Source organism: Jatropha curcas, chromosome 1, assembly GCF_041381405.1.
Source record: "Jatropha curcas cultivar XTBG-Jc1 chromosome 1, XTBG_Jcur_1.0, whole genome shotgun sequence".
Classification (NCBI taxonomy): Eukaryota; Viridiplantae; Streptophyta; class Magnoliopsida; order Malpighiales; family Euphorbiaceae; genus Jatropha; species Jatropha curcas.
This window is the reverse complement of record NC_143151.1, coordinates 31,952,692-31,979,983: the sequence shown is the minus strand read 5'-3', so window position 1 is coordinate 31,979,983 and position 27,292 is coordinate 31,952,692. Positions and strand designations below refer to the sequence as shown.

At 33.2% G+C, this 27,292-nt stretch overlaps 7 protein-coding genes and 1 non-coding gene across 8 annotated transcripts; 4 read left to right on the top strand and 4 right to left on the bottom strand.

The window, feature by feature from the left end:
• Window positions 1–4,743: 4,743 nt before the first annotated feature.
• GL2 (HD-ZIP IV family of homeobox-leucine zipper protein with lipid-binding START domain-containing protein) lies at window positions 4,744–9,818 on the top strand. Its single transcript, XM_012217986.4, has 11 exons — window positions 4,744–4,903; window positions 5,035–5,330; window positions 5,936–6,053; window positions 6,195–6,389; window positions 6,493–6,864; window positions 6,942–7,043; window positions 7,432–7,641; window positions 8,317–8,491; window positions 8,577–8,848; window positions 8,942–9,028; window positions 9,110–9,818. The coding sequence occupies exons 1-11, from the start codon at window positions 4,826–4,828 to the stop codon at window positions 9,488–9,490; spliced, it is 2,286 nt and encodes a 761-aa protein (XP_012073376.1). The 5' UTR covers window positions 4,744–4,825; the 3' UTR covers window positions 9,491–9,818.
• Window positions 9,819–11,982: 2,164 nt separating this feature from the next.
• RPS17 (ribosomal protein S17) lies at window positions 11,983–12,682 on the bottom strand. Its single transcript, XM_012217985.4, has one exon. It carries the CDS (start codon window positions 12,590–12,592, stop codon window positions 12,131–12,133), a length of 462 nt encoding a protein of 153 aa, XP_012073375.1. The 5' UTR covers window positions 12,593–12,682; the 3' UTR covers window positions 11,983–12,130.
• A 617-nt stretch (window positions 12,683–13,299) lies between these two features.
• Window positions 13,300–14,626, top strand: PSAH2 (photosystem I subunit H2). Its single transcript, XM_012217983.4, has 3 exons — window positions 13,300–13,503; window positions 13,570–13,696; window positions 14,340–14,626. The coding sequence occupies exons 1-3, from the start codon at window positions 13,376–13,378 to the stop codon at window positions 14,517–14,519; spliced, it is 435 nt and encodes a 144-aa protein (XP_012073373.1). The 5' UTR covers window positions 13,300–13,375; the 3' UTR covers window positions 14,520–14,626.
• TRNAT-AGU (transfer RNA threonine (anticodon AGU)) lies at window positions 13,819–13,892 on the bottom strand. The gene has a single exon. It is a non-coding gene; the product is annotated as a tRNA-Thr (tRNA).
• Window positions 14,627–14,885: 259 nt separating the features above from the next.
• Window positions 14,886–18,006, bottom strand: ROPGEF12 (RHO guanyl-nucleotide exchange factor 12). The gene is made up of 7 exons (XM_012217984.4): window positions 17,484–18,006; window positions 17,261–17,377; window positions 16,744–16,898; window positions 16,576–16,650; window positions 16,195–16,467; window positions 15,790–16,110; window positions 14,886–15,602 (listed from the first exon to the last, which is right to left on the bottom strand). The coding sequence occupies exons 1-7, from the start codon at window positions 17,620–17,622 to the stop codon at window positions 15,204–15,206; spliced, it is 1,479 nt and encodes a 492-aa protein (XP_012073374.3). The 5' UTR covers window positions 17,623–18,006; the 3' UTR covers window positions 14,886–15,203.
• Window positions 18,007–19,361: 1,355 nt separating this feature from the next.
• LOC105635004 (D-isomer specific 2-hydroxyacid dehydrogenase family protein) lies at window positions 19,362–22,492 on the top strand. The gene is made up of 2 exons (XM_012217982.3): window positions 19,362–19,937; window positions 21,762–22,492. The coding sequence occupies exons 1-2, from the start codon at window positions 19,512–19,514 to the stop codon at window positions 22,278–22,280; spliced, it is 945 nt and encodes a 314-aa protein (XP_012073372.1). The 5' UTR covers window positions 19,362–19,511; the 3' UTR covers window positions 22,281–22,492.
• Window positions 22,493–22,992: 500 nt separating this feature from the next.
• LOC105635003 (hydroxyphenylpyruvate reductase) lies at window positions 22,993–25,087 on the top strand. The gene is made up of 2 exons (XM_012217981.4): window positions 22,993–23,602; window positions 23,734–25,087. The coding sequence occupies exons 1-2, from the start codon at window positions 23,180–23,182 to the stop codon at window positions 24,250–24,252; spliced, it is 942 nt and encodes a 313-aa protein (XP_012073371.1). The 5' UTR covers window positions 22,993–23,179; the 3' UTR covers window positions 24,253–25,087.
• A 388-nt stretch (window positions 25,088–25,475) lies between these two features.
• Window positions 25,476–26,572, bottom strand: LOC105635002 (dynein light chain 1, cytoplasmic). The gene is given in 3 exon segments (XM_012217980.4): window positions 25,476–25,755; window positions 25,757–25,912; window positions 26,213–26,572. Coding segments are annotated over 3 exon segments (369 nt in total). The 5' UTR covers window positions 26,351–26,572; the 3' UTR covers window positions 25,476–25,680.
• Between the last annotated feature and the right edge of the window lie 720 nt (window positions 26,573–27,292).

The window sequence follows — 27,292 nt, the reverse complement described above, 5'->3', positions numbered from 1 at the left end:
ATTCCTAACTAACAAAGCACATAACAGTAATTGGGAATATGAAATAATAAAACAATGGAAAGGAAAAAAACTTACTGTGATGTTGTTTGAATTGCAGATCAGATCAACTCAATCATAACATGTATAGCACCAAAACTTTAATTATACAAGGTGATGGCTAATAATGGCTTATATGAGATTTTTTTTCCCCCTCTTGTCTGGAGCATTAACTATGATCAAGATGTTTTGGTCTTGATGGGGGAAAATAAGCTTAATTTATTTTAATTAAAAGGGAAGATTCCATTAGTTTGGAAAAAAAAAATTAGCTTTACAACTTCATTGTTATATTAAAAATTAAAAAAATCCCTCTCAAATAAAATAAAATAAAATAAATAAATGGGCACAAGATAAAAGAAAGAAGAGGAAGGGAAAAAAGACCTCCACTATTGTTCTTGCCACCCAACAAAACACTCTCTCATGAGTTAGTTTTGAAAACTGTAAGTTGAAGAATGAAACTTTAACACTTGCTAGTCAAAACCCTAAAAATTATATCTTTACCAAAGCCAAGCCGAAAAATTATTGGACCTTTACTTAGATCACAAAAATAAAATAATTAACTTTTTTTTTTTTTGTGTTAAATAATATATATGGCTCCTCATCTCCCCAATATAATTAAGGGTTTAATGGCTAATAAATTTTTTATTCTGTTAAATTTTAAATCTTATACCTAAAGACCATTAATGGCAAGTGGAAAATGAAGTTTCTGTGTCTCCATCCCAATTAGCAATCTAATTAGGTATTTCATCAATTTTTTTTTTTTTAAATTACTTTGTAAGGCACAAATGAATTTTCTTCTCCAACTTAAGTTAATTAGCTATGATTAACAACTCATTTAAAAAGAAAAGATATGTTTGGTTTACTCACTTTCAATAGTGCTCATGTTAATAAATGTTAACAAGAAATAATTTAGGGTTAGTGTCAGGGACTGCACCTTAGGCGAAATCCCACATCGGCTAAGCACAAGGTGGAAGTACTGTACATAAGGAGTAGCAGGCCTTGAGTTCCCGAGACGCGTTTTGGGCTAGGAGGTGGTTCCCTGGCCCAGGAACAAAACCGTGCGGGCCTGGGGCCCAAAGCGGACAATATCTCGGTAGAGCCTGGGATGTTACAAACTTGGTATCAGAGCCAAGCCTTGTCCCTATGGCTGGTGGTGGGGCAAACCTCAGCGAGGACGCTGAGTCCCTAAGGGGGGGTGTATGTCAGGGACTGCACCTTAGGCGAAATCCCACATCGGCTAAGCACAAGGTGGAAGTACTGTACATAAGGAGTAGCAGGCCTTGAGTTCCCGAGACGCGTTTTGGGCTAGGAGGTGGTTCCCTGGCCCAGGAACAAAACCGTGCGGGCCTGGGGCCCAAAGCGGACAATATCTCGGTAGAGCCTGGGATGTTACAGTTAGGTAAATTGAAAAATTAGCAATTAAAAAATAATTGGGGAAAATTTGTTGGTGAATTAAAAAAAAAAAAAAAGCCTTTACTTTCTCTAATTAAGTGATGGGAGTGGTTGTAGAATAATAATATGTAAAATGTGTTATTATCATAAGTGAAGTGTAATTAAGATAATAGAATCAAGAATTTTGTCATTTTGACTTATCTTATCCAATTTCAAAAGCTTGGAGCCAAATTCATTAATTGAATCCTTTTAAATGACATCAAGACACATAGTACAATATAAGTGGATAACCCCCACCTTCACATATTACCGTGCAAGTTAGCTGTGACCCTATCTTTTTCTATGACTTTAGCCTCCACTTGGCTGCTTCCAGTAAAACGGCTCGGCTAATCCAAGCCGCTTTCCTTTCCTTTCATACAAAAAGAAAAAAAAAAAAAAGAAGATAACACCTCTTGTAAATAAATAAATAAATAAATAAAGATATGGAAATAATAAGAGACCAGATTTTTAACTTTCTCAAAAAAATAAAAATTGTTGCAGTAAAATTATTAATAATGTCTATTATTATTGAGATATTTTTTTGATATATATATAAAATAATTATTGATGGAATATTTTTGGTTTTAGTATTATTATTTGAAATGTATAATTATTTTTCTTTAAAGAAGATTGATATGCTTTTTCTAAAAATTATTTGTATAGTAAACAAAAACGTGGGAAAAGTATAATTGATATTAAAATTAAAAGAAATTATAGTCATTGGATTGTTGCATATGTTTAAATTTTTTGATGTACACCTTCAATAATTTATTTGAAACTAAATTCAATTTGATTTGTTTAAGATATATTTATGACCATTAGTTGTTTCATAGTTGTAATGAGGAAAAGTAGTTTTCGACTTTTAATCAAATATATGAATTATTTTTAATTATTTGTTTGTGTTTCTCTTTTTTTATACATATAGAGTCCAGAGTCAGCTCTCTTGATAAAGAAAATTTTTTTTTCCTCAAATATATTAATGTCAAAATAATTAAAGATATTAAATAATTAATCATATAATTAAAATTATTAAAAAAATAAATCATAGATGTTTATTGATCATTTATTGATATTAAAATAAATCAACTTTCAATGTAAATGTAAAATTAAAAAGATCCAAAAAAAAAAATTAAAAATAGAAATCTAATAGAGGAACATTATATGTTTTTTATTTGTTTTAAGAAAAGTTTTCATGTTCAAATATATATGTTTTTACTCAATAATTTTTTTATAAAAAATTAACTATAAGTTAATAATAAATGCATACAGGATTACGACCTAACAACAAAATTATATTCCAATCTCTTTCTTCTAATTGTAGAAAAAAAATATTCAACAATTTTCTTATTAAGAAATTTTTAAATTCAATTAAAAATATCTAGTTTAACAATTTATATAAGAAATATCTCATTTCCTAAAAAAATAAAAAATATCTTAGAGTACATTTTTATTTAAAATTTTAAATTGAAAAAATAATTAATTTATTGAAAAAAAAATCAATAGATAATAGAAAGCAACAAAATCATATATAAATTTTAATAATAAATGATGATGAATGTTTTACAATTTTTAAATAAATAAATTATATATATTTTTCATGTATATTAATTATATAAAATTTCAAAAAAAAAAAAATCTTATGAGTAAGATTAATTTTGACAAATTAGTTTGAAATTTTATAATGTGAAATTGCCCAATAATTTTAGAAATGGAGTAAATAAAAGCCACATGCAATGAATAATTGTTAATCAAGAGAGTTATGCAAAACGTGTGGGAGATGAAAATGCATATATATACCTAACTCTTCACCAACTTACTTTAATAAATTTTTCATACTAATATATTTATGTTCTTGGAAGAAAGATGGAGATAATTAATTGAATTAATAATGACCATAATTTAATTATTATTTTCTAAATAATATACCAAGAAAAAAAAAAACAAGTTAATTATAATTAACAAAGTAATAATGCATTATCTTTATTTTTTGTATGGTCATAAATTAAAAGAACATACATACATATATATACATATGAACCATTCATTTGAAAGAGAGTAAAGGCAATGATAAATATAATTTCATTATCTTTTCATGGATTTAAAGTCTCTCTATTCTTTTATTTTTTGACAAAAATATATTCTTAGCCATTAATATAAGGAAAGGAGAGGCCATTGGGCTATCTAAGAATGGGAATTAGAAAAGAACTTGGCAAAGTTGCCAACAAAAGTATTAAGGTAAGGATATAAAAATGTGAGGTTCATGATTTCATAAATTTTATGGAAATATACGGAATTTTATATTTATTATTTTTAGTTAGAAAATAAAATCTATAGATTTAATTTGTTGAAGAGATATTTTTGGAATAGAATTAAGTAATTTAAATTTCATTATTAGTAAAAAAAATGGTAGAATTTGATAAATAAATTTTACCTTTGGAATTATGATAGAATTTATTAATACATGGATCATAACCAAACTATTTTTTATCAATAAATACAGAAATTTGATAAATAATAAAATACATAAATTTCATCACTCGAAATTCAATTAATTTAATTGATGACTAAAGAAAGGTCATCAATATTAGATTATGATTCTAATATCTAAAGCTCCTACCTCTTTTTTTATTTATTTTTTTTTAAATCAGAAAATTTTTTCTTTTTAAATTTTTTTCCTTGAAAAAAATTATTATTTTTATTTGATCTCAAAATTTTTGAAAATTTTTTTTGCTTCTTAATTTTGATTCCTGACTCTGACTCTGCGTTGTTGATATCCTTAATAAGTAAATATAATGGTTTAATAATTTTTTCCAATAAAAATCTTATTATTAATATCATTATAATTCGTCTGTGTATAAATTTTGAAACTTTCTTATATCAAAGAGACAATGCATGATTATATATTACATGAAACTTGTGATTTTTTAGTAAAAAAAATAAAGGCTATTGCTAAAAATGGGAGAATATTACACTAATATAAAAATTGAAAAGAAATTATATTTATTAATAAATATATTTATTGGGTGGAGCCAATAAGCTGAAAAGCCATATATAGCAATAGGAAATAAAGGGAGCTAGCCAGCTGGAAATACCGTTGGAAAGAGTAGATTCAACTGCTTAGAGTTAGTTGGGTCCTCACATTTTCACTCAAAGAATATCTAACAGTCAACTCCTACCAGCCCTTTTTCTTTCTTTCTCAAACACTAACTTGATTTTTTGTTTTATATCCTTAATTCAATAAGACCCCACTTTCTCTTTCTCTCTCTCTCTCTCTCTCTCTCTTTCTATCTCCATTGTTGTTTACTTCCTCCTTAAAACAACCATTTCATCACCCCAAGGAGAAAGCCCTCTCTTTGCCATGGGAGTTGACATGTCTAATCCACCTTCTTCTCATACCAAAGATTTCTTTGCTTCTCCTGCTCTCTCTCTCAGTCTTGTAATATCATCATTTCTCTCCTTCATTTTTATTCTTTATTATTGTTTTTGTTTTTTCTTTACTATACCATCTTCACTGCTTCTTTTTCTTTATACATAGTTAATAATTATTTGTTCAATTGTTATTTGAAGGCGGGAATATTCAGGGGAGCGAATAATGCACCCTTGGCGGAAGGTCGAGCGATGGAGGTGGAGGAAGGAGATGAAGGAAGCGGAGGCGGAGGAGGAGAAGGAGAAAAAGAAAGAAGAGAAGAAACTGTTGAAATTAGTAGCGAAAACTCGGGGTTAATGAGATCAAGATCAGATGATGACTTTGAAGGCGAAGGAGAACATGATGATGAAGATGGTGGTGGTGATGATAAGAACAAGAAAAAGAAGAGAAAGAAATATCATAGACATACTGCTGAGCAAATTAGAGAAATGGAAGCGTATGAGTTCTCTTAATTTCTCACTTTATTTTCAAAAAAAAAAAAATATATATTTCTTTGCTACATATAATAATTTATTATAGCTGCAGTTAGTTTGGAATTATAGGTGCAATACATGAGCTATTATTAGGTGTGTGCATGGCCTGTTTTCTTTAAGATTAATAATAAACTATAGTTAATTATTTAATAATTAACTATGCATGATAATTATAATTATCAACTTCGAGATTTTAATAATTAAGACTATATATATATTAAATACATACTTTAGCAAGTACGATGTACTTAATAAGAATACTTTATTTTTATGTCTACCTCTACGTACTTCATATTTTTACTATGAACTCCTAGTCCTAAAGATTACATAATTACTATGATAAAGTAATTAAAAAAGATGACTCAGAATTACGTTGTAAAGTATCTTTTTCCTTTGTTTTACAAGTCTATTGCCATCAATTAACCCACAAAAGAACACACAGAAAGGCATTTCTTTTCATATGGAATATTCCAAATTAGGGTCATTAAAATGTGGCCTATGCTAGTATTACTTTTATCATTTTCCATATTTATGTGATTAATTATTATAATTTTGCACTGATTTGCAGGCTATTTAAAGAATCTCCACATCCAGATGAAAAACAACGACAACAATTGAGCAAACAGCTAGGTCTTGCTCCTAGACAAGTCAAGTTTTGGTTCCAAAATCGCAGAACTCAAATTAAGGTCGAGTAATTCTTACTAATATGTTCTTATTTTTCTGTAACAATAATAACTAATTAAGTCGTAATCCCAATAATAAATTTACCGTATATTTTTATTATATATATACAAAATAATAATAGCATGACTATCGTATTGCTGCAGGCAATACAAGAGAGACATGAGAACTCTTTATTGAAGACAGAAATGGAGAAACTCAGAGAGGAAAATAAGGCAATGAGGGAGACAATTAATAAGGCTTGTTGCCCTAATTGTGGGATGGCTACCACCAGCAGAGACACTGCCTTAACAACTGAGGAACAACAATTACGTATCGAAAATGCGAAACTTAAAGTCGAGGTTAGAATTAATAATTGTAATAATTGATTTTCAAGATTATTTTGATGCAATAATTAGAAAAAATGTTAATTAATTACATGCATACATAAATATGTGTATATAGGTTGAAAAGCTTCGAACAGCATTAGGAAAATATCCTCCAGGGGCAGCACCTTCATGCTCGGCCGGAAGTGAGCAAGAAAATAGAAGTTCGTTAGATTTTTACACTGGAATCTTTGGGCTTGAGAAGTCAAGAATCATGGAAATTGTTAATCAAGCAATGGAAGAGCTTAGAAAAATGGCTACTGCTGGAGAACCATTATGGATTAGGAGTGTGGAGACCGGTCGCGAAATTCTTAATTATGACGAGTACATGAAAGAATTTGGAGGTGAAAATCAAAGTAATGGGAGACCAAAAAGATCCATTGAAGCATCTAGAGAGACTGGAGTAGTGTTCGTTGATCTTCCAAGATTAGTTCAGAGTTTCATCGATGTGGTAAGAGATATAAAAATTATTGTAAGTATTAATAATGCACTTTAATTATCTAAATTATCTTAATTTGTTTACTGTAGAATCAATGGAAGGAAATGTTCCCATGCTTGATCTCTAAGGCAGCCACAGTTGATGTTATCTCAAATGGGGAAGGTCCAAATAGAAATGGGGCAGTGCAATTGGTGAGTCTCGTTAATTATTACACATATAAATATGTTTATTTAAGAAAAGAATTCATAAACAGGAAATCAACATCAATTTTTGTGAAGACAAAATCATGAGCACTTGATTGAAGTGGGATTTTTTTAGCATAAAAGAAGCAACTACCACGCAAAAATTTACGCTGCAAATAATAATTGGGATGACCCATTTCCCTTAAAGTCTTAAACTTTTTGATAAATACAAATACTTTTTGCTTGAAAACTTACATAATAATCATATCTACAGAAAGAAAGAGACTGGTGTGGACCACTTTTTTTTTTTAATTTTTTAAATCGTCTTTTTTTGGTTAATTGGGTTTTGAATAAAAATTGATTGGTAATTTTTTTTTTTTTTAACTTTCTGTTGCAGATGTTTGCAGAGGTGCAGATGCTGACTCCAATGGTGGCTACCAGAGAAATATATTTTGTTAGATATTGCAAGCAACTTAGTGCGGAGCAATGGGCAATTGTTGATGTTTCTGTTGACAAAGTTGAAGACAATATTGATGCGTCACTTGTCAAGTGCAGAAAAAGGCCTTCTGGCTGCATAATTGAGGACAAATCAAATGGCCATTGCAAGGTACTTTGTCTTCTGTACACACATTTTTTTTTTTTTTTTTAAATCTCAATCGGAAGTTGGGTGAAATGTCATGTTGAAACTCAATTATACAATTTCAAGTGTTTAGGTATTTTTTTTGTTTTTTCTTCTTGTAGAGAGACAACAAGAATCATGGTTGCAGATTTTTCAAAAATGTTTGCACTTCATTTGCCGCAACTAATTAATTCTCTTTTGTTTCTTTCTCACTATTGCTTGAAACCATTTCAATAGTACCATTTTTTGTCTTTTGCAAACAAATACTTTTGGCTGCTTCTATTTGTTTTCTTTTGTCTCCCTTTTTATCAAATCTAGTTTCAATTTTCAATCCCCTCAAGAATCAAGATTGATAATTTGGTTTCACATTATTGATATCTTCTGTCCATTTTCAAATAGAAAAATGCACCTTGAGCCTCAAAATCAGAAATGGACAAAGTTTAAGTATTTCAATGTGTTTCAAATCCTTATACTTATCCTAGATAGTTTGTACATGTTTATTAATGTCTTAAAATTGACAATTTGTACATATAATTTGTGATTTTTTTTTTGGTTTATAAGATTTTTGTTTGGGGGGGGGGGGGGGGGGAATTTATTTGGAAATTAATAATATAAAGATTGTATTTTTAAGATATTTGAAGTTGATGGATTTAAATCTTTCAGGTGACCTGGGTAGAACACTTAGAATGCCAGAAAAGCACAGTTCATACAATGTACCGTACCATTGTCAATAGTGGTCTAGCTTTTGGTGCAAGGCATTGGATGGCAACACTGCAGCTTCAATGTGAAAGAATTGTTTTCTTCATGGCAACCAATGTTCCTACAAAAGATTCAACTGGTATACTAATATTCTCTGCAATTTCCCTGTTGATTTCCATTTTTAGGAACTTCTAATTCCAACTATTACCGTTTTTGAAAAATAGGGGTTGCAACTCTAGCTGGGAGGAAAAGTATTCTGAAACTGGCACAAAGAATGACATGGAGCTTTTGTCGCGCAATCGGAGCATCAAGCTACCATACATGGAACAAAGTCACAAGCAAAACAGGAGAAGACATTAGGGTTTCTTCCAGAAAGAATTTAAATGATCCTGGTGAACCCTTGGGAGTGATTTTATGTGCTGTTTCTTCTGTATGGTTGCCTGTCTCTCCTCATGTCCTTTTCGATTTCTTACGAGATGATGCACGCAGAAATGAGGTATATATTAAAACATATGATTGCTTTAGATAAAATATACTGCAATTCAGCAGAGTTGCTTGATCTAATAAAATATTTTGGTTTTTGTTTCAGTGGGATATAATGTCAAATGGAGGTACAGTACAATCCATTGCAAATTTGGCGAAAGGGCAGGATCGAGGCAACGCAGTAGCTATACAAGTGAGTTTGTTCTTCTATTTCTGTTTGGAGTTAAATTTATTTCTCTCTCTTTATTCATGAGTTTAAACTTTTCAATCGCAGACAATGAAATCAAAAGAAAATACAATGTGGATATTACAAGATAGCTGCACAAATGCTTACGAATCGATGGTAGTGTATGCAGCTGTGGATATAAGTGGAATGCAATCTGTGATTACTGGATGTGATTCAAGCAATATAGCTGTATTACCCTCAGGATTTTCAATTCTGCCTGATGGACTCGAATCAAGACCCCTAGTGATCACTTCCAGGCAAGAAGAAAAGGGCACAGAAGGGGGATCTTTGTTGACAATGGCGTTCCAAATCTTAACTAATACATCCCCCACAGCAAAACTAACTATGGAATCTGTGGAGTCTGTTAACACGCTTATATCCTGCACATTGCGAAATATTAAGACAAGCTTGCAGTGTGAAGATAGTTGATCAGATTTAGCTTTGATAGTTAGAACGACACAAATTAATTGTAAAACTTATAGGTTTCTAGGTGGGTTTTTCTTTTAATCTTTATTCCCTCCAAATTTTAATTCTCATAGAGGGATGGTTTTATATGGGATTGCTTTTTTTTTTTTTTTTTTTTTTTTTTTTTTTGTTTGTGGTTGAGTGGGGGGCTTTGGAGCCCAGTGCATCTCTCTGGTTTGGTATTCTAGAGTGTGAGGGGGGTGTGTTTTACAAATTTTATAGATCTAGGAGAGTGAAATATCTTCATGTATATAACTAATATTTATCAGATGCCATTTTGTGGGTGTTTCAATTGCCACCTTATCAAAGTTCACCATCTGAAACGATTCAAGCAGAGTATCAGACCACAATGGTTATGAAAAGCAATCCCAAAAAATTCAAAGCAATTTCATTCTCGAATGAATAAACTTGACTGACATATCATGAGAAAAAGTAAAATCATTTCTAAATCACCACGACTTGTGATCTTATAGCAACAAAAACTCAAACTAGTTGGGGTAGTGTATATGCATCATTTGTTATCAATATTCACTCTAATGCTAAGAATCTATCCATAAAGTAATTATGCATAAGTCACAAAACAGACAAGCTTGGAGTAATCATGTTGCAACACATTCAGATGATGGTAGGTGCAGATTCTCAGGACAAACCATAAGGGACACTAGTTGAGAATCTTTAATATTGAAAGATAGCAGCATAAAAACACTGCATAAAGCAGTGTACATTCATTTAGGCAATCAATCACTGCCAAAAGAAGCATGAAACATGTATATCATGTAAAATTTTATTTGTATTGATAGTCATTTAAAATTCAGAAATTGAAAAATGCATAACATTGATGTACAATTGTCATTCAGATTTCCATCAACCACTTAACAGGCTTCCTGACCTTTAACACAGACATAAGATTAAGGTTAACCAAAACATTCCCTGATATCAACACGTCATCCATATATGTAGCTTGTCCTTGGCTAAAGATACAAAAGTCCTTAGATTCCCATGAGTTCTAAACAGTTATCATCTTCTTCATCATGTGATTTATTCGTTCAATTGGACATACCCCTGAAGTTTCAAGTTTCAACCTATTCTCATCTTCCTGCATGAGACAAAAGCTGCTCTGATTTACAACCACAAAGTTACCTTCTTTTGCTGACATGCATCACTTTGTCACTCTCGATTTTATCTTTGCTAAAATTAACTAGCTACTTTGATTATTTCCTTTTCCAATTCTCAAATAGCTACTCCTTCAAAATACCCTAGCCTTTACATAGCAATTAAAAATACCCCATTCAAAGAAATTCAGTTATACAGATAATCACTATTTAATTACCTTCACACTCATCACCAGAGCCAAGAGAAGCAGCAGCTTTGACCAAACTCAGTTCTTACTGATCAACGATTTCCATAAAAAAAAAATGATGCACAACTCAAAACATTCAATCTCAGTGGCATATAAAAAATACCACTGAGCGTGGCTATCAAAATACAGTCATACACTAATCCTGCTGCTTCTTGGAATCAATGGGAATCAATTGCAGCATGAAAATCTTCACTGATCACAGGAACCAAATTCAGAGGATGAAAAGAAAAAAAACGCGTTAAACTGATGATCATTGCCAACACATGCAATGGTGTAACTTTCAAGCCATTTCATATAGCTTCTATCTATATTCAGTTCTCCATATCAAACCTATGCCCTGTTAATATCTTAGTAAGCATATTAGTAATTTCATCTCATGATTCCAGCCCAAGATTAAGACTACTCAGCATCATAATCAGAAATTCATCAAATATGATTGCATTCAGACACAATAATGCTGATGTTACTGTATATATATATATATATATATATATATATATATATATATATATATATATATATAATCAATAGATTTTAGAAAAAATGAAATAGAATGTGCAACAAGAAACCCCATTCATTTTCCGAATGTTGCTCTTGCAGCAAGTTCATCTGTATAACTAGAAAATATATATAGCCATAAAACCAAAGCACCAACAGTTATTTATGAACAATAATGTAATGGTATCAACCAAATCCAATTCAGACAAATGAGCAAATGCAGTAGGAACATTTTTTTCTTTTCCTGATTGGTCAGATATTATTTTTACCCAATTGATACCTCTGAAATAGCATAACCCAACTTCACAATCAACACAAATTTAAAAGCAGTATCATAAGACTGGTATGAATCATTTTACATGCATTACACAACAATTCAACTAAGGTATCACCACAAAATCCAAAACAGCTAACTACATTCAAATCAATTGCAATTTGCAAATAAGCAACCAAGAAAATTAAGATCAACCCTCTTCTCCTGTTAAGACTCTAACCCCAAAATAACTCATATGCTCCTCCTATATACAAATACTCAGCCAACTCACAGACAATAAGCGAACCTGTTTATGTTAATTTCCCCCCCAAAAAAAAAAGTAAATTGATAATAAAACTAGAACAATCATATTTAAAAATTCAATTTTAAGAGCATTAAATTACACTAAAAACCAAATAACATTAGTGCCAGAAATCAAAATACATCACAAAATTCACAAAAGAAGCACAATTACATAACCATAAACCTCAAATTAAGCTGGCTGTTGAGACTCCAAAGGAATTCCGAGCTCCTGAGGCACCTTCACTTCTTGATTCTCTTTATTTTCCTTCTTATTCCTAGCAGGTACTGGAATAGCAATAAAAGCCTTAGTCTTGCTAATGGGTCTGCTTTTTTCGAGTTGAACAATGTCCCCAACTTTGAACTGGTTCTCTGGGTCATGAGCCTGGAACTTCTTCTTCTTTCTAATCCTTCCCTTGTATATTGGATGTGCAGCCAACCGGGTTACCTCAACCGAGACTGTTTTGTCATTTGTAGCACAAACCACTTTGCCTTGCATTGACCTCATGGCTCTGATTGGAGGGACAGAAGTGAAGGGTTTCTGGGGTTGCAAGGAAAAAACAGAAGTGGGCTTTGACAAGTGAGAAATGGGGGTTGTGCCATGGAGGAAAGGGGATGAAAGAGTAAGAGAATTGAAAGAGGATGTGAGAGACATTGTTAGTGGCACTGTTTTCTCTCTCTGAAGTTTGGGACTTCAGGGATAAGAGGGGAAGTGGGGGAGGCTTTATCAGTTATCTAAACTCTTTTTAATTAATAAATATTATATTTTTCTTATATGGAATTACATATAAGGAAATTATACAAAATATTCAGACATATTTTTTAAAGAACATGAATTTATATTCTAGGGTGAATCCTTTTCTCTGATTTTCTTTTTTGTTTAGGTTAGATTTCATAGTACCCTGCGCTCCAGCCCACCAAATTATAATGGAGGCTTGGACTGTAGACTTTGAGAAAGGAGCTAGGCCTTTTGGGCTTTCTACCCTCGGCCATGAAGACAATTTTAGCTCATTGAGTGTAGATCATTATGGGCTTCATTTATGGCTTCTTTTTCTAATTTCACTTTTTTTAGTATTTATTTATGCAAATAAATCAATGTCGGAGCAATCTATGACTGTAATTAACTCTACAATTTTGGATTCTCCTTTGATGCAATGCAATGCAAAAAAAAAAAAAAAAAAAAAAAAAGGGTAACCTAGTTGATGGGTTTAATTTAGTAGGAAATCATAAAATGGATAGGCTTATCCATCTGCAACCACATGGCACCACACAAATAACTCTTCAAATCTCTCTCAAGCAAACCCATTATGCCACGTGTCCAGCTAAGATCCACGCAAAAGATCAAAAACCCCCAACTCCTTTGCATCTCTCTCTCTCTAACTGGAAACTTAAGGACACAGCACACAAGTTTGCGAGGAACCAAAAGAAAATCTAAGGCATGGCTTCTCTAGCAACCTTTGGTTCTGTGCAGCCAGCCACCGTTAAGGGCCTTGGTGGCAGCTCCCTCTCAGGAACAAAGCTCCATGTCAAGCCTTCTCGCCAAAGCTTGAGACCCAAAAACATAAGGTACTAACTTTTTTTTTCCATTGAGAAATGTTCAAGTGTTTGACAAAATTTGTTTTTCTTTGATAGGAATGGTGCTGTTGTGGCTAAGTATGGTGATAAGAGTGTATACTTTGATTTGGAGGATTTGGGTAACACTACTGGCCAATGGGACTTGTACGGATCAGATGCTCCATCTCCATACAACCCACTGCAGGTAATTTGTTTAAGGTAGAAAAATGTAATTAGAAATTGAAAAAAAAAAATTTGCTTTCATTGAGAGAGGTAATTCGTCTAAGGTAGAAAAAATGTATTAAAAAAATATAATTATAAATAAATTGCTTTCATTGAGGGTTGAACTCAAGACCTCCCGCTTACTAAACGGGTGCTCTAACCAACTGAGCTATGGAAGCTAATAATATTATGAGCTTAAATTGTAAATTGTTCATGGTTTGGTCTTGTAAAATGTTCATAAATGATTTGGTTCCAGGTGAAGGATGTGCATAAAACATGAACAGGATTGGGAAGAAAATTTGTAGAGGGCATAAATAATTTGATAAGTTTCAAGATTTAAAGTTGTTGTAAAGTGTAAAGAAAACTTTTGGCAGCTGGTGCATGTTGTGATGGTTAGATGCAACATAGCGAATGATAGCTTGTAACAACAAATAGTTAAAAAAAAAAAAAAAATCAACTTTCATTTTTGATTTTCCAACATGACTCTAGACATTGAGTTTATAATTGCAGATTAGGCTAATAATAATACATTTTTCGTAAATGTCTATAATTTGGGAGCCATTTATTGTTTGCCATTATGTATTTTCTTGTAACTTATACGTTGCATTTTGTCAATGAAATTGCAGAGCAAGTTCTTTGAGACATTTGCAGCTCCATTCACCAAGAGGGGTTTGTTACTCAAGTTCTTGATCTTAGGAGGTGGCTCCACCTTAGCTTACCTGAGTGCTACAGCTTCTGGTGACGTTTTACCAATCAAGAAGGGCCCACAACTTCCACCAAAGAAGGGGCCACGTGGCAAGATCTAATTTACTTACTCCTGATAATCTTCTATCTTTTTCATAGTATGTATCTTTTTACTTTGTAAGTTCTGAAGCCTACTTAGTGTTATTAATTCAAGAAATATTTGTTTCCAGTGTGTGAACTTGGCCATTCTCTAGTTATACAGCCATTCTGTGCATTGTGTTAATGCTGCTATAGACTGAAATTGATCAAAATAGTGTTTTGCAATAGTAGCTCAAACAATAGATATCAAATAGACTTTCCAGAACATTTTTTGTACAAATGAAATAATAAATCAAATGCTTCAAATATTATAACAGTTTTTACTCTCATATTCTTTCTTCCCTATTTTCAGAAGGAAGAGAATCAATTTAAGAGACAAAGAAAAAGAATTCTGTTCAAAATGACATTAAAGTCTATTTTGAACTCGATCAAAATGACATTAAACTCTAAGATGCTACTACATTTGCATTTCATGTACAAATGAAAGAATGTATAGAAATACTTCAAATACAATGGTTTTTACCCTTGTGTCTTCTCTTCCCCTGTTTACAAAAGGAAGGACTAAGAATAAAAGTGAAAAAAAACTCAACTAGAAGAAAAAAAAAAAAAAAACAACCAAAATTCTTATGTCAATGCAGGCTGGTTTGTCACTCTTTTGTTTATATCTTCTATCTTTTCTTTTCTTTCCTCCTCTTATTGTTGTTATCTTAGTGACGGGCGGTTGGGCTTTTTACGCCTCCTAAGTTGTCAAGGTAGGAAGATTTCTTCATAGTCACTATGTTGGCAATTTTTTCTGTTAGCTTTATTTCTTCTTTAATCATCTCATCTGAATTTCCAGATGATTCCTTCTTTATCCCTTCATTCAATTCCAAGTTCCAACCCATAAAATCCAACAGTGTCATTGAACCCTCTGACGATTTCCTTGACAACTCGTCTTTTAAAGGTTCTTGAGGTGTCTCTTTTAAAGGGTTCCTCTTCTGTCCAGCATATGATGGATTTCTAGTAACATAATCAGCATAAAGAACATCCTCGATTCGAGACAGAACTGTGTAGGCCAAGCTTTCTAGAATTCTTGAATAGCTTTCTAAGATTGCATGCCCTATATCCTGTTTACCAAGAAGAAGTTCCAATTTCATAAGCATTTATAGAATTTATTAGCAGAATAGTTCTCAGTCACACTGATGGAAGAAAAGTATTAGTACTTAATATGTGAAGTATCGGACATAGATATATAGGTCTACAATTGAAGTATTAATGCTTCAGAGATTCACGGTGAAAGGGACAAATCCTTACCCGGTTGTATTGAATTTTGCTAATGTCTAGTGAAGATTGAGGAATTCCAGGGAACCTCTGCTTGAGAATGAGTAAGATAGTTTCTGCTCGCTCTTCAAATTGTTCTCTCTTCTCCAAACTAACAGCAGAACCCCAAGTAGATTTCCCATCTTTCTGGTTCATCTTTCTCTTCCAGATCACTATAGAAGCCTCAATTCTGTTCTTTAGGTCTAGGATTTTATGTTCTGTTGATAAGTCCATGGTGGACAGAAACTGATCTGGATCAAAGAATTCTACAGTAATAGACCGATAAATCGAGTCCCCAAGGCTTGCCCTTCCATTCTGACAAAAGCAAGATTAAAATGTGGTCAATTCTCTTGTATCAGTGATCTGTTGATGAGAATTTTTGCTGTTTTCCTTATTTACCTTTGGCAGGGATTCAATGTAGTTTTCAGGAATCTCCATTTCCGCTAGAACATTTGCATTTATAGCCATGGCTGCTTTTAGCACTTGGTTTACGCAATCTTTTTGATACTGCAGAAATTTTCTTGATGCTTCTGATAGACCATTTGCAGGAACTTTAGCAGTAGGAAGCCACCATTTGTCATCTTTTCTTTTGGTGTTGCCTTTTTCGGAGTCTGGTGCATCTCTTGAAACATAATAGAACTCATTTTGTTCTTTGAAGTTATCCAAGCAACCCTGAATATTGCAAAGCCATTACCATACCATTAGATTATTTTTTTTTTTTTTATTTTATTATCATTCACATTCAACAAACTAAGAAGATGAAACATCTTGTCTTCTTACTATAAGCATTGCATCAAGCTTGCGCAAGGCAGGGATGTTCATGTGAAGGTCATTCCGTTGTCGTGTCACCATTATCTGTGAAATGGAGAAATAAAGACAAGAAGTTTACGTGCGAGTGAGGGAGAAAGATGTATAAATTCAAGAAACAGAATCTAGGGAGACTTTTACCTCCATACACGACCCATCCTTGTTTTTCTGCTGAGAAGCAACAAATTCAACAATGTAATCAGTCACACACAAGAGCCAATCAATTTCTTTTCTCCACCTTGCTTTCCTTTTTTCAGACATGGGCTCTAGACGCCATTGTTCACCAAACACAGAAGCTACAAAAGAGAGAAGAAATAGCAATGTAAGCTATCAGCATACTAGAGCTCGATTGGCATCAAGGTTGAAACCTGGTTTTCTTAAAAAAAAAAAAAAAGAAAATTACTATTTAGGATATGTTTGGTATTGCTGTTCTCGGAAAAAAAAAATTTCCATCCCAATGTCAAATCACCTACAAACGATTTGTAATAAACTGTAAATACTTTTTTTTTTTTTTCCAAGAAAAACAAATCTTTTGTTCCCAATTATTGTTTCAAGAGGATGAAGAAGACGAAGAAGAAGAAGAAGAATATTCGAGAAAAGGAAAATGATAAAAATTTAAATACTTCCATATTATAAAAGGAGAAAGAGATCCACGTACCAGCAAGATTTGTAATGGCATTTGACAATGCTAACGCAGAAGAAACACCCTTTCCTCCTCCAGACATATCCTCTCCCAGAAGCAATTTAGCAAACCTTTCCTTCATCTGCTCCATTTCTAATGAAAACCCAAGAAAGAAAATGAAAAGCATAACCAATAAAAGATTTGATATATATAAGCAAATTAATCAATCCCAGCTAACTTAATTTAAAACTAAACTTGCCTGGATTCTTTTTAACTTCTGGAAGTGTAATTCCTGCGTCATCTTTATTATTAGCCTTTGACTTAGGACCACCTTCAAGTTTAGCAGCATCATCAGCGCTAAGACCCTTGACATTAGAACGTCCTGAATTTTCGTTCATACCTTTAAAATGTAACAATTTAACCTGACAAATTTCTTGCTCTTATTCAAGAGCTAAATTTCTTGCTCTTGTTCAATAGCTCGAACCATTATAGTTCTTACATAAAGGTATGAACAAAGAACAGAAACTATAACCCAATACATTCTAACAGTTTAAACTTGAAAACAATACATTTCTTGGTCTTTTTTCAACTTCAAAATGAATTTTTTTTGCTCTTGTGATTAATTAATAATTATCGTTTTTGTGTTAATCTTGATGTTATTGTTGAATATTGAAAGTGTTGGTAGAACGTGGGGTGCATGTTTGAGGAAATGAGGTGTATTAAGAGGAAATAAACAAGACAACAGGGAAAGATTTTTGATTAATTTGTGTTTGTGTTTGTGTTTTTCTTTTCAAGAATTGAATGGTTGTTTTTTAATTTTGAAAGGTCAAACCTTGCAAAGAACTCGGGAAGACACACATATATGTGCAATCGCCATTTCTGTCTCTCTCATTAAATCTCCTATATTTTTCGTCAAAACATCAAGTCAACAAATGGACGGTTCAGATTGGAAGTCTAAATATATACTTTTGCATGTGATTTTCCATTTCTCAAATGATTTCCTCTGTGATTTTAGGAGAAAAGAAAACTTAAAACACTGTTTTTGTTAGAAAGGGAAATAAATAAGATGGATGGGCATCGTTTCTTAATTTTTTTTTTTTTTTTTTTAAGAAGTTGATTCTTCAATATTGTTTTCTAGTTTCCATTTCCAATTATGATTCGATCCAACGAAGAAAAGACTTGTATTCAGGTATATTTTTGTGCTAGAGCTGGGGAGGTATTTTGCTAAAACCTTCCCGAAAATTTTGATTTTAACTTTCTTACCCTTATATGGAGCTCCACTAGTCTAATAATTTGTTAATCATAAACCAAATACATAAATTTAACATTATAATTTACGTGAAAAAAAATAATGCGACACTTCAAATTTTACAGGGATTTAATTTATTCTTAAAAACTATGAATTTTGATAATATTGAACACTTCTATATATTATCAATGATTTTTCATTTTTTTTTAGCGTTTTTTGATTTTTATATGTAATTTGTGTTTACTACATGGAATAATAATCTGTTTATTTTTAATTGTTTAGATTATTCAATAAAAAAATAATGTAAAGTAAATTATTTAATTAATATAATTTTATTAGTTCGAGGGTTGAATATATCAAAATAAAAATTGAATTAGGAGTGATATAATTTTTTTTGCATAAAGAGAATAGGGTGAATGAATGAATTTGGTAGTTGGTAAGGTGATATTTTAATAATAAAAATATTTGGCTCAAATTGAGATCGACTCAACTAGAATTTTGATAGAAGAAATGTTTATAGTGCTTTTAAAGGGCAATTAGGTAAATGCATGACTAAATATTCTTGTTGAGCTGGGGCTCAACTGGAGCCATTAGCATTGCTCTATTATAAAAGGTTATATATTGATCCTAATGACAGTATTAATTCAATTGGTAATTATAATAGCTGGTCCATTAAAGTTAATTATTTTATTTTTATGAATAAAATAACGTCTCCGTGTCCGTTTACCGTTAAAACTGATAACATGTTGGGAAGTCCAACTCCAACTAGCCGTCCCAAAACTGAATTTCCTCTGCTGTCCTGAACCGGTCCATAGATGAAACAACAAACAATAAAATCCAAACAAAACTCATATGTGATATAACCAAACCAACCACTGAACCACACACTTCGCTACTGAAAGCCACAAACCGACCAACCAAAACTACGCAAAACCACAACCCAGTCTCAGTCTCAGCTCCATAACCCCACTCGTACAAAAACGCTCTCCTCATTTCTCACTATCAGGTGACACAGACTCCATCCATCAAAGAAGCCAAATGGAGTCGATCGGTGTTCTCATGACCTGCCCGCCTACCTATCCTTACCTCGTCGAAGAACTCGAGAAGCGCTTCACCCTCCTCAAACTCCAAAACGCCCCAGACAAGACCCAATTCATCAATTCCCATAAGAATTCGATCCGCGCCATCGTGGGTAACGCCGGATTCGGTGCCGATGCCGAACTGATCGACCAATTGCCGAAGCTGGAGATTGTGTCCAGTTACAGTGTGGGGCTCGACAAAGTCGATTTACCCAAATGTAGGGAGAAAGGGATAAGGGTCACAAATACACCTGATGTTCTTACTGATGACGTCGCCGATTTGGCTATAGGGTTGATGTTGGCTGTGTTAAGGAGGTTGTGTGAGAGTGACCGGTATGTCAGGAGCGGGAAGTGGAGAAAGGGTGATTATAAGTTGACTACTAAGGTTTGTGCTTTACAATTTTGCGGTCGTTTCTTTGCTTTGTTGACTTCTGGGTTATTCAGACGTGTGTTCCATTTTTTTTTTTTTTTAAATTGTGAGAAACTGGCCTCAATGTATTGGGATTAGTGATGATTCAGAACCCCTATGCTCAATTGAGCGGAATTTATAGGAAGTAAAACAACTTTATTTTTTATTTAGTTTAGGGGCCAAAAGTTTGTGTTGTATCTGAAAATTATTCAGTTAGGATTCAAAAAAATTAGGAATTTTGTTATGTGATGGATTTCGAATTCATTCTTGACTTTGAGCAATATTTTTGGCATTGACCGCCTGATAGAGTAAATTCACTTATGGAAGTAGGCTTGTGGGATGGCTAATTAGTAGTTTGTGTCTTTTTGAACGGATAAACTAATACTTTCTCACATCTAATTTATTTTTGTCTTTTCGTAATATGGATGGAGAATTACATTGGTTCATGTTTCTCAAATGGTTCTAGTGGTTCTAGATTGTGGAGCTTTAGTTGGTGGCCCTTGTGTGTCTATTGGCATTGATGGTCACTTTTGGAGTTGATGCCATTAGTTTGCAAGTTGTGACTGCAGTATTCTTCCAGGCTAGTGAGGAAATGGACTTGAAAATTAGTTTAACAAAAGAAATCAGACCTTGTTTTGATTGACCGCATCTGAAATATAGTCATAGCCCATGAGAACGTGATTTTTCTTCCTCCGAGCAATGATAATTTGATGAACCACTTCTTGACCTGTGAGCCAATAGTTATGCTTTGTGTTGTTTGTATCTCAATCTTCTTGCTGCGCTAAGTAGTTCTTTTCATTTTTGTTTTAGCTGATATGTTTATTATCAAGAGCATTTAAACAGGTTTGGTTGCTTGTTGGTGTGTGCTCAGTTTATTTGACAATTGTAACAATTTATTTATTTATTTATTTCTATAATTATTGTTGTCAATTTGCATTATTGGGGATTTGTTGATTTTTACATCCCTGGTTTGTGAAAGCAGTGGCGTGGCAGCTTAATTCAGTATTGGAGCATTGATGCTGTGGGTTAATATTCTATTTGCATTTTAAACAAAACATATGCCTGAAAGCATTTAAAGGACCATGAAAAATTCTTAAAATACTTGATCCTGGGAATTCATAGTTAAATATAAAAAGTCTATCTTGATTCTATCTTCGTGTAGCATGTGGGTAAGACATGATAAATGAGCATATCATGTGATGTTAGAATAGCTGAAAATTAAAAGAGCTAAATTTCTAAACTTCCAGCTTCAAGTATGCCTTTGGATACTCGACTTTGAAACAAAAGTTGAGTGGAAACTGGAAAGTAAATGATTTGTTGTGCAGATAGTTATTTAAAGCAGCAGTGCAAATCTATGTGGAGCAATCAGAAGTTAATTAACCTTATATGACGTAGGCTGGCTGCTTAATTTTGGATGTGGAGCCGTGAAATTTCTTTGTGCTTTGCATGTATCTCTTATATTTCTATTTAGCATAGGTGCAGCATGTTTTAATATAAAAAATAAACTATTACTATAATAAATTGTTATTTCTCTTGGTTGCTTTATGACTTGTCTGTGAGACCTTAACTCCAACTTACTGGATACATATGGGAATGCGAGATTTTTCTGAGCTTTTAACTTTCTAGCATTCTATAACAATTCAGTCTACGTGAGAAATTGTTTCAACGGTTCACATCTTATAATTTTGTTTAGGCACAAAATTTAACCAAATTAGACTATAATGGTGGTGTTTTATTGGTTCATTTCATATGTTTATGGTTCTTGATGGTTATCTGAATTATTTGTTACCTTTTTTTCAGTTCACTGGGAAGTCAGTTGGCATAATTGGGTTGGGTAGGATTGGCATGGCAATTGCCAAGAGAGCTGAAGCATTTAGCTGTCCAATTAGTTACTTTGCTAGAACAGAGAAGCGAGATGTAAAATACAAGTACTATCCAAGTGTTGTTGAGTTGGCTGCCAACTGCCAAATCCTTGTTGTTGCGTGTGCACTAACTGAGGAAACCCGCCACATTGTCAACCGTGAAGTCATCAATGCATTAGGTAAAAAGGGTGTCCTCATCAACATTGGTAGAGGTCCTCATGTTGATGAACCTGAGCTGGTGTCTGCACTACTTGAAGGCAGGCTTGGTGGTGCTGGACTTGATGTGTTCGAGGATGAGCCAAATGTTCCCGAGCAGCTATTTGGGCTGGAGAATGTAGTCCTGTTGCCTCATGTAGGAAGTGGCACAGAGGAAACGAGGAAAGAAATGGCTGATATTGTTGTTGGCAACTTGGAAGCACACTTTTTGAACAAACCTTTGTTAACACCAGTGGTTTGATTTTGACATAAAAAATTTGTGAATACAAGATTGACTGGAGCCTTCATTATGCTTTTGTGACGTGCAGTTAATCTAGCTAGCATTATTTCCTGTTTTGGCCAAGTACGGTATGCCTTAATGGAAGAAAAATATTCTCAGAGATTCTGAATTGTATGTTGAAGATTATCTTCTTGCTGCTTAAATACATTGTTGTTTGCATCTTTTTTTCTGTATTTTTTTTTTCCCCTTCATTTGACAAGCTTACCATCTGCAAGAAGCAATGTGCAAGGGGGTGGTTTGAATAATTATTTCAAATTTGTCCAATGGAATATGTATAAAAATTGTCAATTAAGGGTGGACTGATTAATCTTGTAAAGGTTAGGATGTCTGTGATACGAAAATGAAAAATATGTAAAGATTTATTATGAATTCTTAAAAGAAAAAAAAGTATAGAGTTAATTATATATATTTCTTTAATTATGTGAAATAATCTATTAAGATTTAAAAAAAAAATTATACATGTATTTATTTTAATAAAATTACATGTGGAGAAAGCCATGAATTTTAAAAATTTAAAAATTTAGTTCATAATACATTAAACATGAGAATTTTTGTCAATAGCATTCTTTAACAGATTTATTGTCAAATTAATTTCATGCGAAACAATGAGATTTATTTCTTTAATTAGTAATCACATCTATAAATCTGATTGATATATGAATTTATTTTTGAATAAAGAACAAATTTACCTAATTAAGCTCAGCCACTAAGGTCCCCAAAACCCCAATCCAAACAATTCTAACGGGCTCATCAAATTCTGTATAAAAAGAGAGACATGCCAATCCCTAATTCCCAATTCAATTCTCTTTCGTATCGTTTACATTTCAATTTTTCACATAAAAACACACAGCCACTAAAACATGGAGACGATCGGAGTCCTAATGACCTGCCCAATGTACACATACCTCGAACAAGAACTAGAATCTCGCTTCAGGCTCTTCAAACTCTGGCAAAGTAACTCAAAAGGTGAGTTCTTGAGAACCAATCAAGACAAAATCAAAGCAATTGTGGGCAACACTAAAATTGGCGCAGACGCTGAGCTGATTGATGCATTGCCAAATTTGGAGATTGTGGCTAGTTACAGTGTCGGACTAGATAAAATTGATTTGAGAAAGTGTGAAGAGAAGGGGATTAGAGTTACAAATACACCTGACGTGTTGACTGATGATGTTGCTGACCTCGCAATCGGATTGATACTGGGAGTTTTGAGGAGGATTTGTGCTTGTGATGGATATGTGAGACGTGGAAAGTGGAGAGCTGGTGATTTTGAATTAGCAACAAAGGTTTGTTTTTGTTTCTTTTTCCTTCTTAAATGGTTGTTGAAATGGGTTGCGTTGGGTGTTTTGACTTGAGACTGAAATCACCTGGTTTCTAGTTCCAAATTTATTTATAATAATTATTTTCTGTTGTTCAGTTCAGTGGTAAATCAGTCGGAATTGTTGGGTTGGGCAGGATTGGTTCGGCAATTGCAAAGAGAGCTGACGCTTTTAGTTGCCCTGTGAGTTACTACTCCAGAACTCAAAAGGCACATACAGGTTACAAGTACTTCTCAAATATTTTGGACTTGGCAAAAAATTGCCAGATCCTTGTTGTGGCATGTGCTTTGACTCAGGAAACTCGACATATAATTAATCGCGAAGTTGTTGACGCATTGGGTCCAGAGGGGATTCTTATCAACATTGGAAGAGGTGCTCATGTTGATGAACATGAGCTGGTGTCTGCACTTCTGGAAGGCAGGCTACGCGGCGCTGGGCTTGATGTATATGGGAATGAGCCTAATGTTCCTGAAGAGTTGTTTAGCCTTCACAATGTTGTCCTTCAGCCTCATGTGGGAAGCGACACTATAGAAACGAGCAACGCAATGGCAGACCTTGTAATTAGAAACCTGGAGGCGCACTTCAGCAACAAGCCACTCTCGACTCCTGTTATATAATTATGTGAAGGAAGGTGCATGAGTTGATTGATTTGGCGGCTTGAACTAGATGCTGACATTTTGTATCCTTATGTGCTACTGATTATATCACCATCATTATGAGGCTTTCCAAATTTTCAGCAGTTGGCTTTGTTATTTCTGAGAGCAATCTAATTTGGGAAATAAGTTCCATCAACATTGCTAGAGGTTCTACTGAACCTTATGCTGAAGCAATTGCTGGCTTAAGCAATTGCAAAGAGTGAATCTTTTTGCTGCACTGTAAGTCACTACTCGGCGTTCTTATCAACAATGGATGTGATACACATTTTGGTGGACCTGTTTGAAGGCCGGCTAGGTGGTGCTTGACATATATGGAAACGAACCAATATTTCCCGAATACTTGTTTGGCCTCAATAATGTTGTCATTCAACCTCCTGTGGTGGGGAATGAAGTTAAAGAGGCCAACAAAGCAACGTCAGACCTTGTGATTGCAAACTTGGGAGCACACTTTCAGCAACAAGCCCCGCTCGACTCCAGTGATATGATTTTATATGTGAGGAAAGTTGCTTCAGCTATTGCTTTGAAATGCTGTCGTCAAGTATACTTAAGTACAATTGATATCTGATGAGTTTTATTATCACTATCAATTTGTCGAAGAAAAAAATCATTACAAAACATTCAGTTGTTAGCTTGGAATTTGAGAAAGCATTTAGCCTTATTTAGTAATCTAATTTTCCAATATTCTTTTGGTTTTAGTAGCAACCTCCAAGGAAATTTGGGGAAGCCAAGACTCTTCTCATGTAGCTACTTGTTCTTCACCACCATTAAAATCTAATAAAATTTGAGCTTATTCTCATGATGCGATACTGATTAGCAAGGTGTCTTATCGAAGTGAACCTTCCCACCCCCATAATTGAAGTTTCACTAAATTGATGAGCTTGTAGAAAATACCGTGTATCAGTACTGTTTTACTTGTTTGCATTAACTCTCTATTTATTTTCTAGTAAGGATAACCTTGAAAGGACACGCTACTATTTTCAGCCATATCTACATCCTGCTTTTATTTTATATATAGTTCATAATTGCATTGATAGTGATTCAATTTGGAAAGATTAGTGTCTTATGATGATACATTTGAATCTTCATAAATGACGCCAGATACTATTTTTATTCCTGGGGTCCTGTACATTGAATGTGACATTTTCCAAGAATAAAAATAAAGGCATAAAGGGAAACGAGAAAACTGAGAATGGAGAAACCATTACAATTAGAAGCAACCATCTAGTATACAATAAGGGACATTAACAAGTGCCCTTAAAACCATTAAATTTACAAGGCTTCTAATCACATTGGAAAATACATAGGAATTTTCATGTGGTCATCTATGTTCTCTTCTTTTCTACCTCTCTCCCCAGTCTATCGAGTCACTTTTCATGCTCTGCTCTGAACTTACCTGGTCGATTTCTCAAGGATAGAAGTTATTTCGTGTTCTCTGAAATTACTTGATAGATCAAGTAATTTCTCTTAGGGTAGTAGAAGGAGAAGAAGTCCCTTTGAAGATAAGGAAGTTGAGGGTCTCCAATGTGAAGTAGATGAAAGTCCCTTTAGTATGAGTAAAGAAACACCCAAAATTGGAACCCACCACACATTGCCATCCACCTCCATATTTCATATCAAACTCCTGTCAAAATAGAATAGCAGAAAATTCAATAAAAAAATTGCATAAGAACCCATTTTCTCTTTTATTTTCTTTTATCAGTAATTAATTTAATTAGTATATTCCAGTAAAATAAAAGAAATTATTAGTCTTGTAACAAAGTATAAACCTTTCTTTTGTTCTAGGCCAAAAGAAAAAGAAACCTCTGTGTATAGATACGTATAGAGGGGTAAATATAATCTAAACAATGGCCAGTAAGAAACTAATAAAAAAAATCTCTTCTTGTTTTTCAACTTTTGAGTGTATTTGAGAAAAAGATGGTACCTTTTTTATATGGGCAGCAATGGATTTACAGTCCAGGACATCATAGAGATCTAAGGCTTGAGAAGCAGAAGCCATAGCTTGGATTTGCATCTTCACAGGCATGTCTGTGTCCTCTATCAAAGCTTTTCCTTCCAACATCTTCACCTCTGCTCTCTTGCTCTCTCTCTCTCTCTCTCTCTCTCAAAACAAAGAAAACCCAGTTTTGATACGAACAATCAACTCAAATTTATCTCTTATCTTGAAAATGACCAAATTAAGAAAACTCCAGAAGAAAAAAAAAGAGAATCTTTTCCTTTTTTTCTGAAACTCTACTTTTAAAAGTGCAAGAACCGATGTAAAAGAAACACAAGGCCTTATGAGAAGATGTTGAGAATCTTGGCTAACACCAAATTAATCAAATCAAATTCAATTATATATTTAATATTGTGTTTATAACGAGTTGAATTTATATTTAACGTAAAATGACCAAACCTATTTTGGTTGGTTCACCCTTCACGTTGTATGCCCTTTTAGTTAATTGTATTTATCCAATATAAGATTACCCACATACTCCAACATTCCCCCTCTCAAGTGAGACTACCCACTTGACAAGTATACGATGGCCCAACACATGGGTCAATCAGAGTACGACCCAATATGGAAACTTCCTTCATGCAAGTTTGGGTCTCAGGCTCTGATATCATATTGAGAATCTGGGCCTTAAGAGCAAATTAATCAAATCAAATTCAATTATATATTTAATATTAAATTTATAATGAGTTAGACTTATCTTTAATACAAAATAATTTAAACCATTTTGATTGATTCAATCTTTATATTATATATCCTTTTAATTAATTATATTTATCCCATACGAAATTACCTACGCACTCCGACGGAACAAACCATGTGTGTTTCTCTCTCTCTCATTTCCAATAGTGGAGGAACAATACTGGGGTTGGCACATAGTCCAATTTTCTGTGTCATTTTCTTTCGTCATATTGAGGACCTTTTTTGGTTTTACCTTACCAAAAAGTAACTCTCTTTCTTTCTTTATCTCTCTCTTACTTGTGTCAAAGTCATTGAGGATAGAGATGGAAG

Bases quoted from the DNA above. Each gene is read 5' to 3' on its own strand.
- GL2 (XM_012217986.4), top strand. From the start codon at position 4,826: ATGGGAGTTGACATGTCTAATCCACCTTCTTCTCATACCAAAGATTTC. The intron at 6,865-6,941 runs GTAAGAGATATA...TGTTTACTGTAG, and splicing joins TTCAGAGTTTCATCGATGTG to AATCAATGGAAGGAAATGTT. The intron at 7,642-8,316 runs GTACTTTGTCTT...TAAATCTTTCAG, and splicing joins AATCAAATGGCCATTGCAAG to GTGACCTGGGTAGAACACTT.
- RPS17 (XM_012217985.4), bottom strand. From the start codon at position 12,592: ATGTCTCTCACATCCTCTTTCAATTCTCTTACTCTTTCATCCCCTTTC.
- PSAH2 (XM_012217983.4), top strand. From the start codon at position 13,376: ATGGCTTCTCTAGCAACCTTTGGTTCTGTGCAGCCAGCCACCGTTAAG. The intron at 13,504-13,569 runs GTACTAACTTTT...TTTCTTTGATAG, and splicing joins TTGAGACCCAAAAACATAAG to GAATGGTGCTGTTGTGGCTA. The intron at 13,697-14,339 runs GTAATTTGTTTA...ATGAAATTGCAG, and splicing joins CTCCATACAACCCACTGCAG to AGCAAGTTCTTTGAGACATT.
- ROPGEF12 (XM_012217984.4), bottom strand. From the start codon at position 17,622: ATGAACGAAAATTCAGGACGTTCTAATGTCAAGGGTCTTAGCGCTGAT. The intron at 16,899-17,260 runs GTACGTGGATCT...TCTCTTTTGTAG, and splicing joins TGCCATTACAAATCTTGCTG to CTTCTGTGTTTGGTGAACAA. The intron at 16,468-16,575 runs GTAAGAAGACAA...TGCAATATTCAG, and splicing joins AGCTTGATGCAATGCTTATA to GGTTGCTTGGATAACTTCAA.
- LOC105635004 (XM_012217982.3), top strand. From the start codon at position 19,512: ATGGAGTCGATCGGTGTTCTCATGACCTGCCCGCCTACCTATCCTTAC. The intron at 19,938-21,761 runs GTTTGTGCTTTA...CCTTTTTTTCAG, and splicing joins ATTATAAGTTGACTACTAAG to TTCACTGGGAAGTCAGTTGG.
- LOC105635003 (XM_012217981.4), top strand. From the start codon at position 23,180: ATGGAGACGATCGGAGTCCTAATGACCTGCCCAATGTACACATACCTC. The intron at 23,603-23,733 runs GTTTGTTTTTGT...TCTGTTGTTCAG, and splicing joins ATTTTGAATTAGCAACAAAG to TTCAGTGGTAAATCAGTCGG.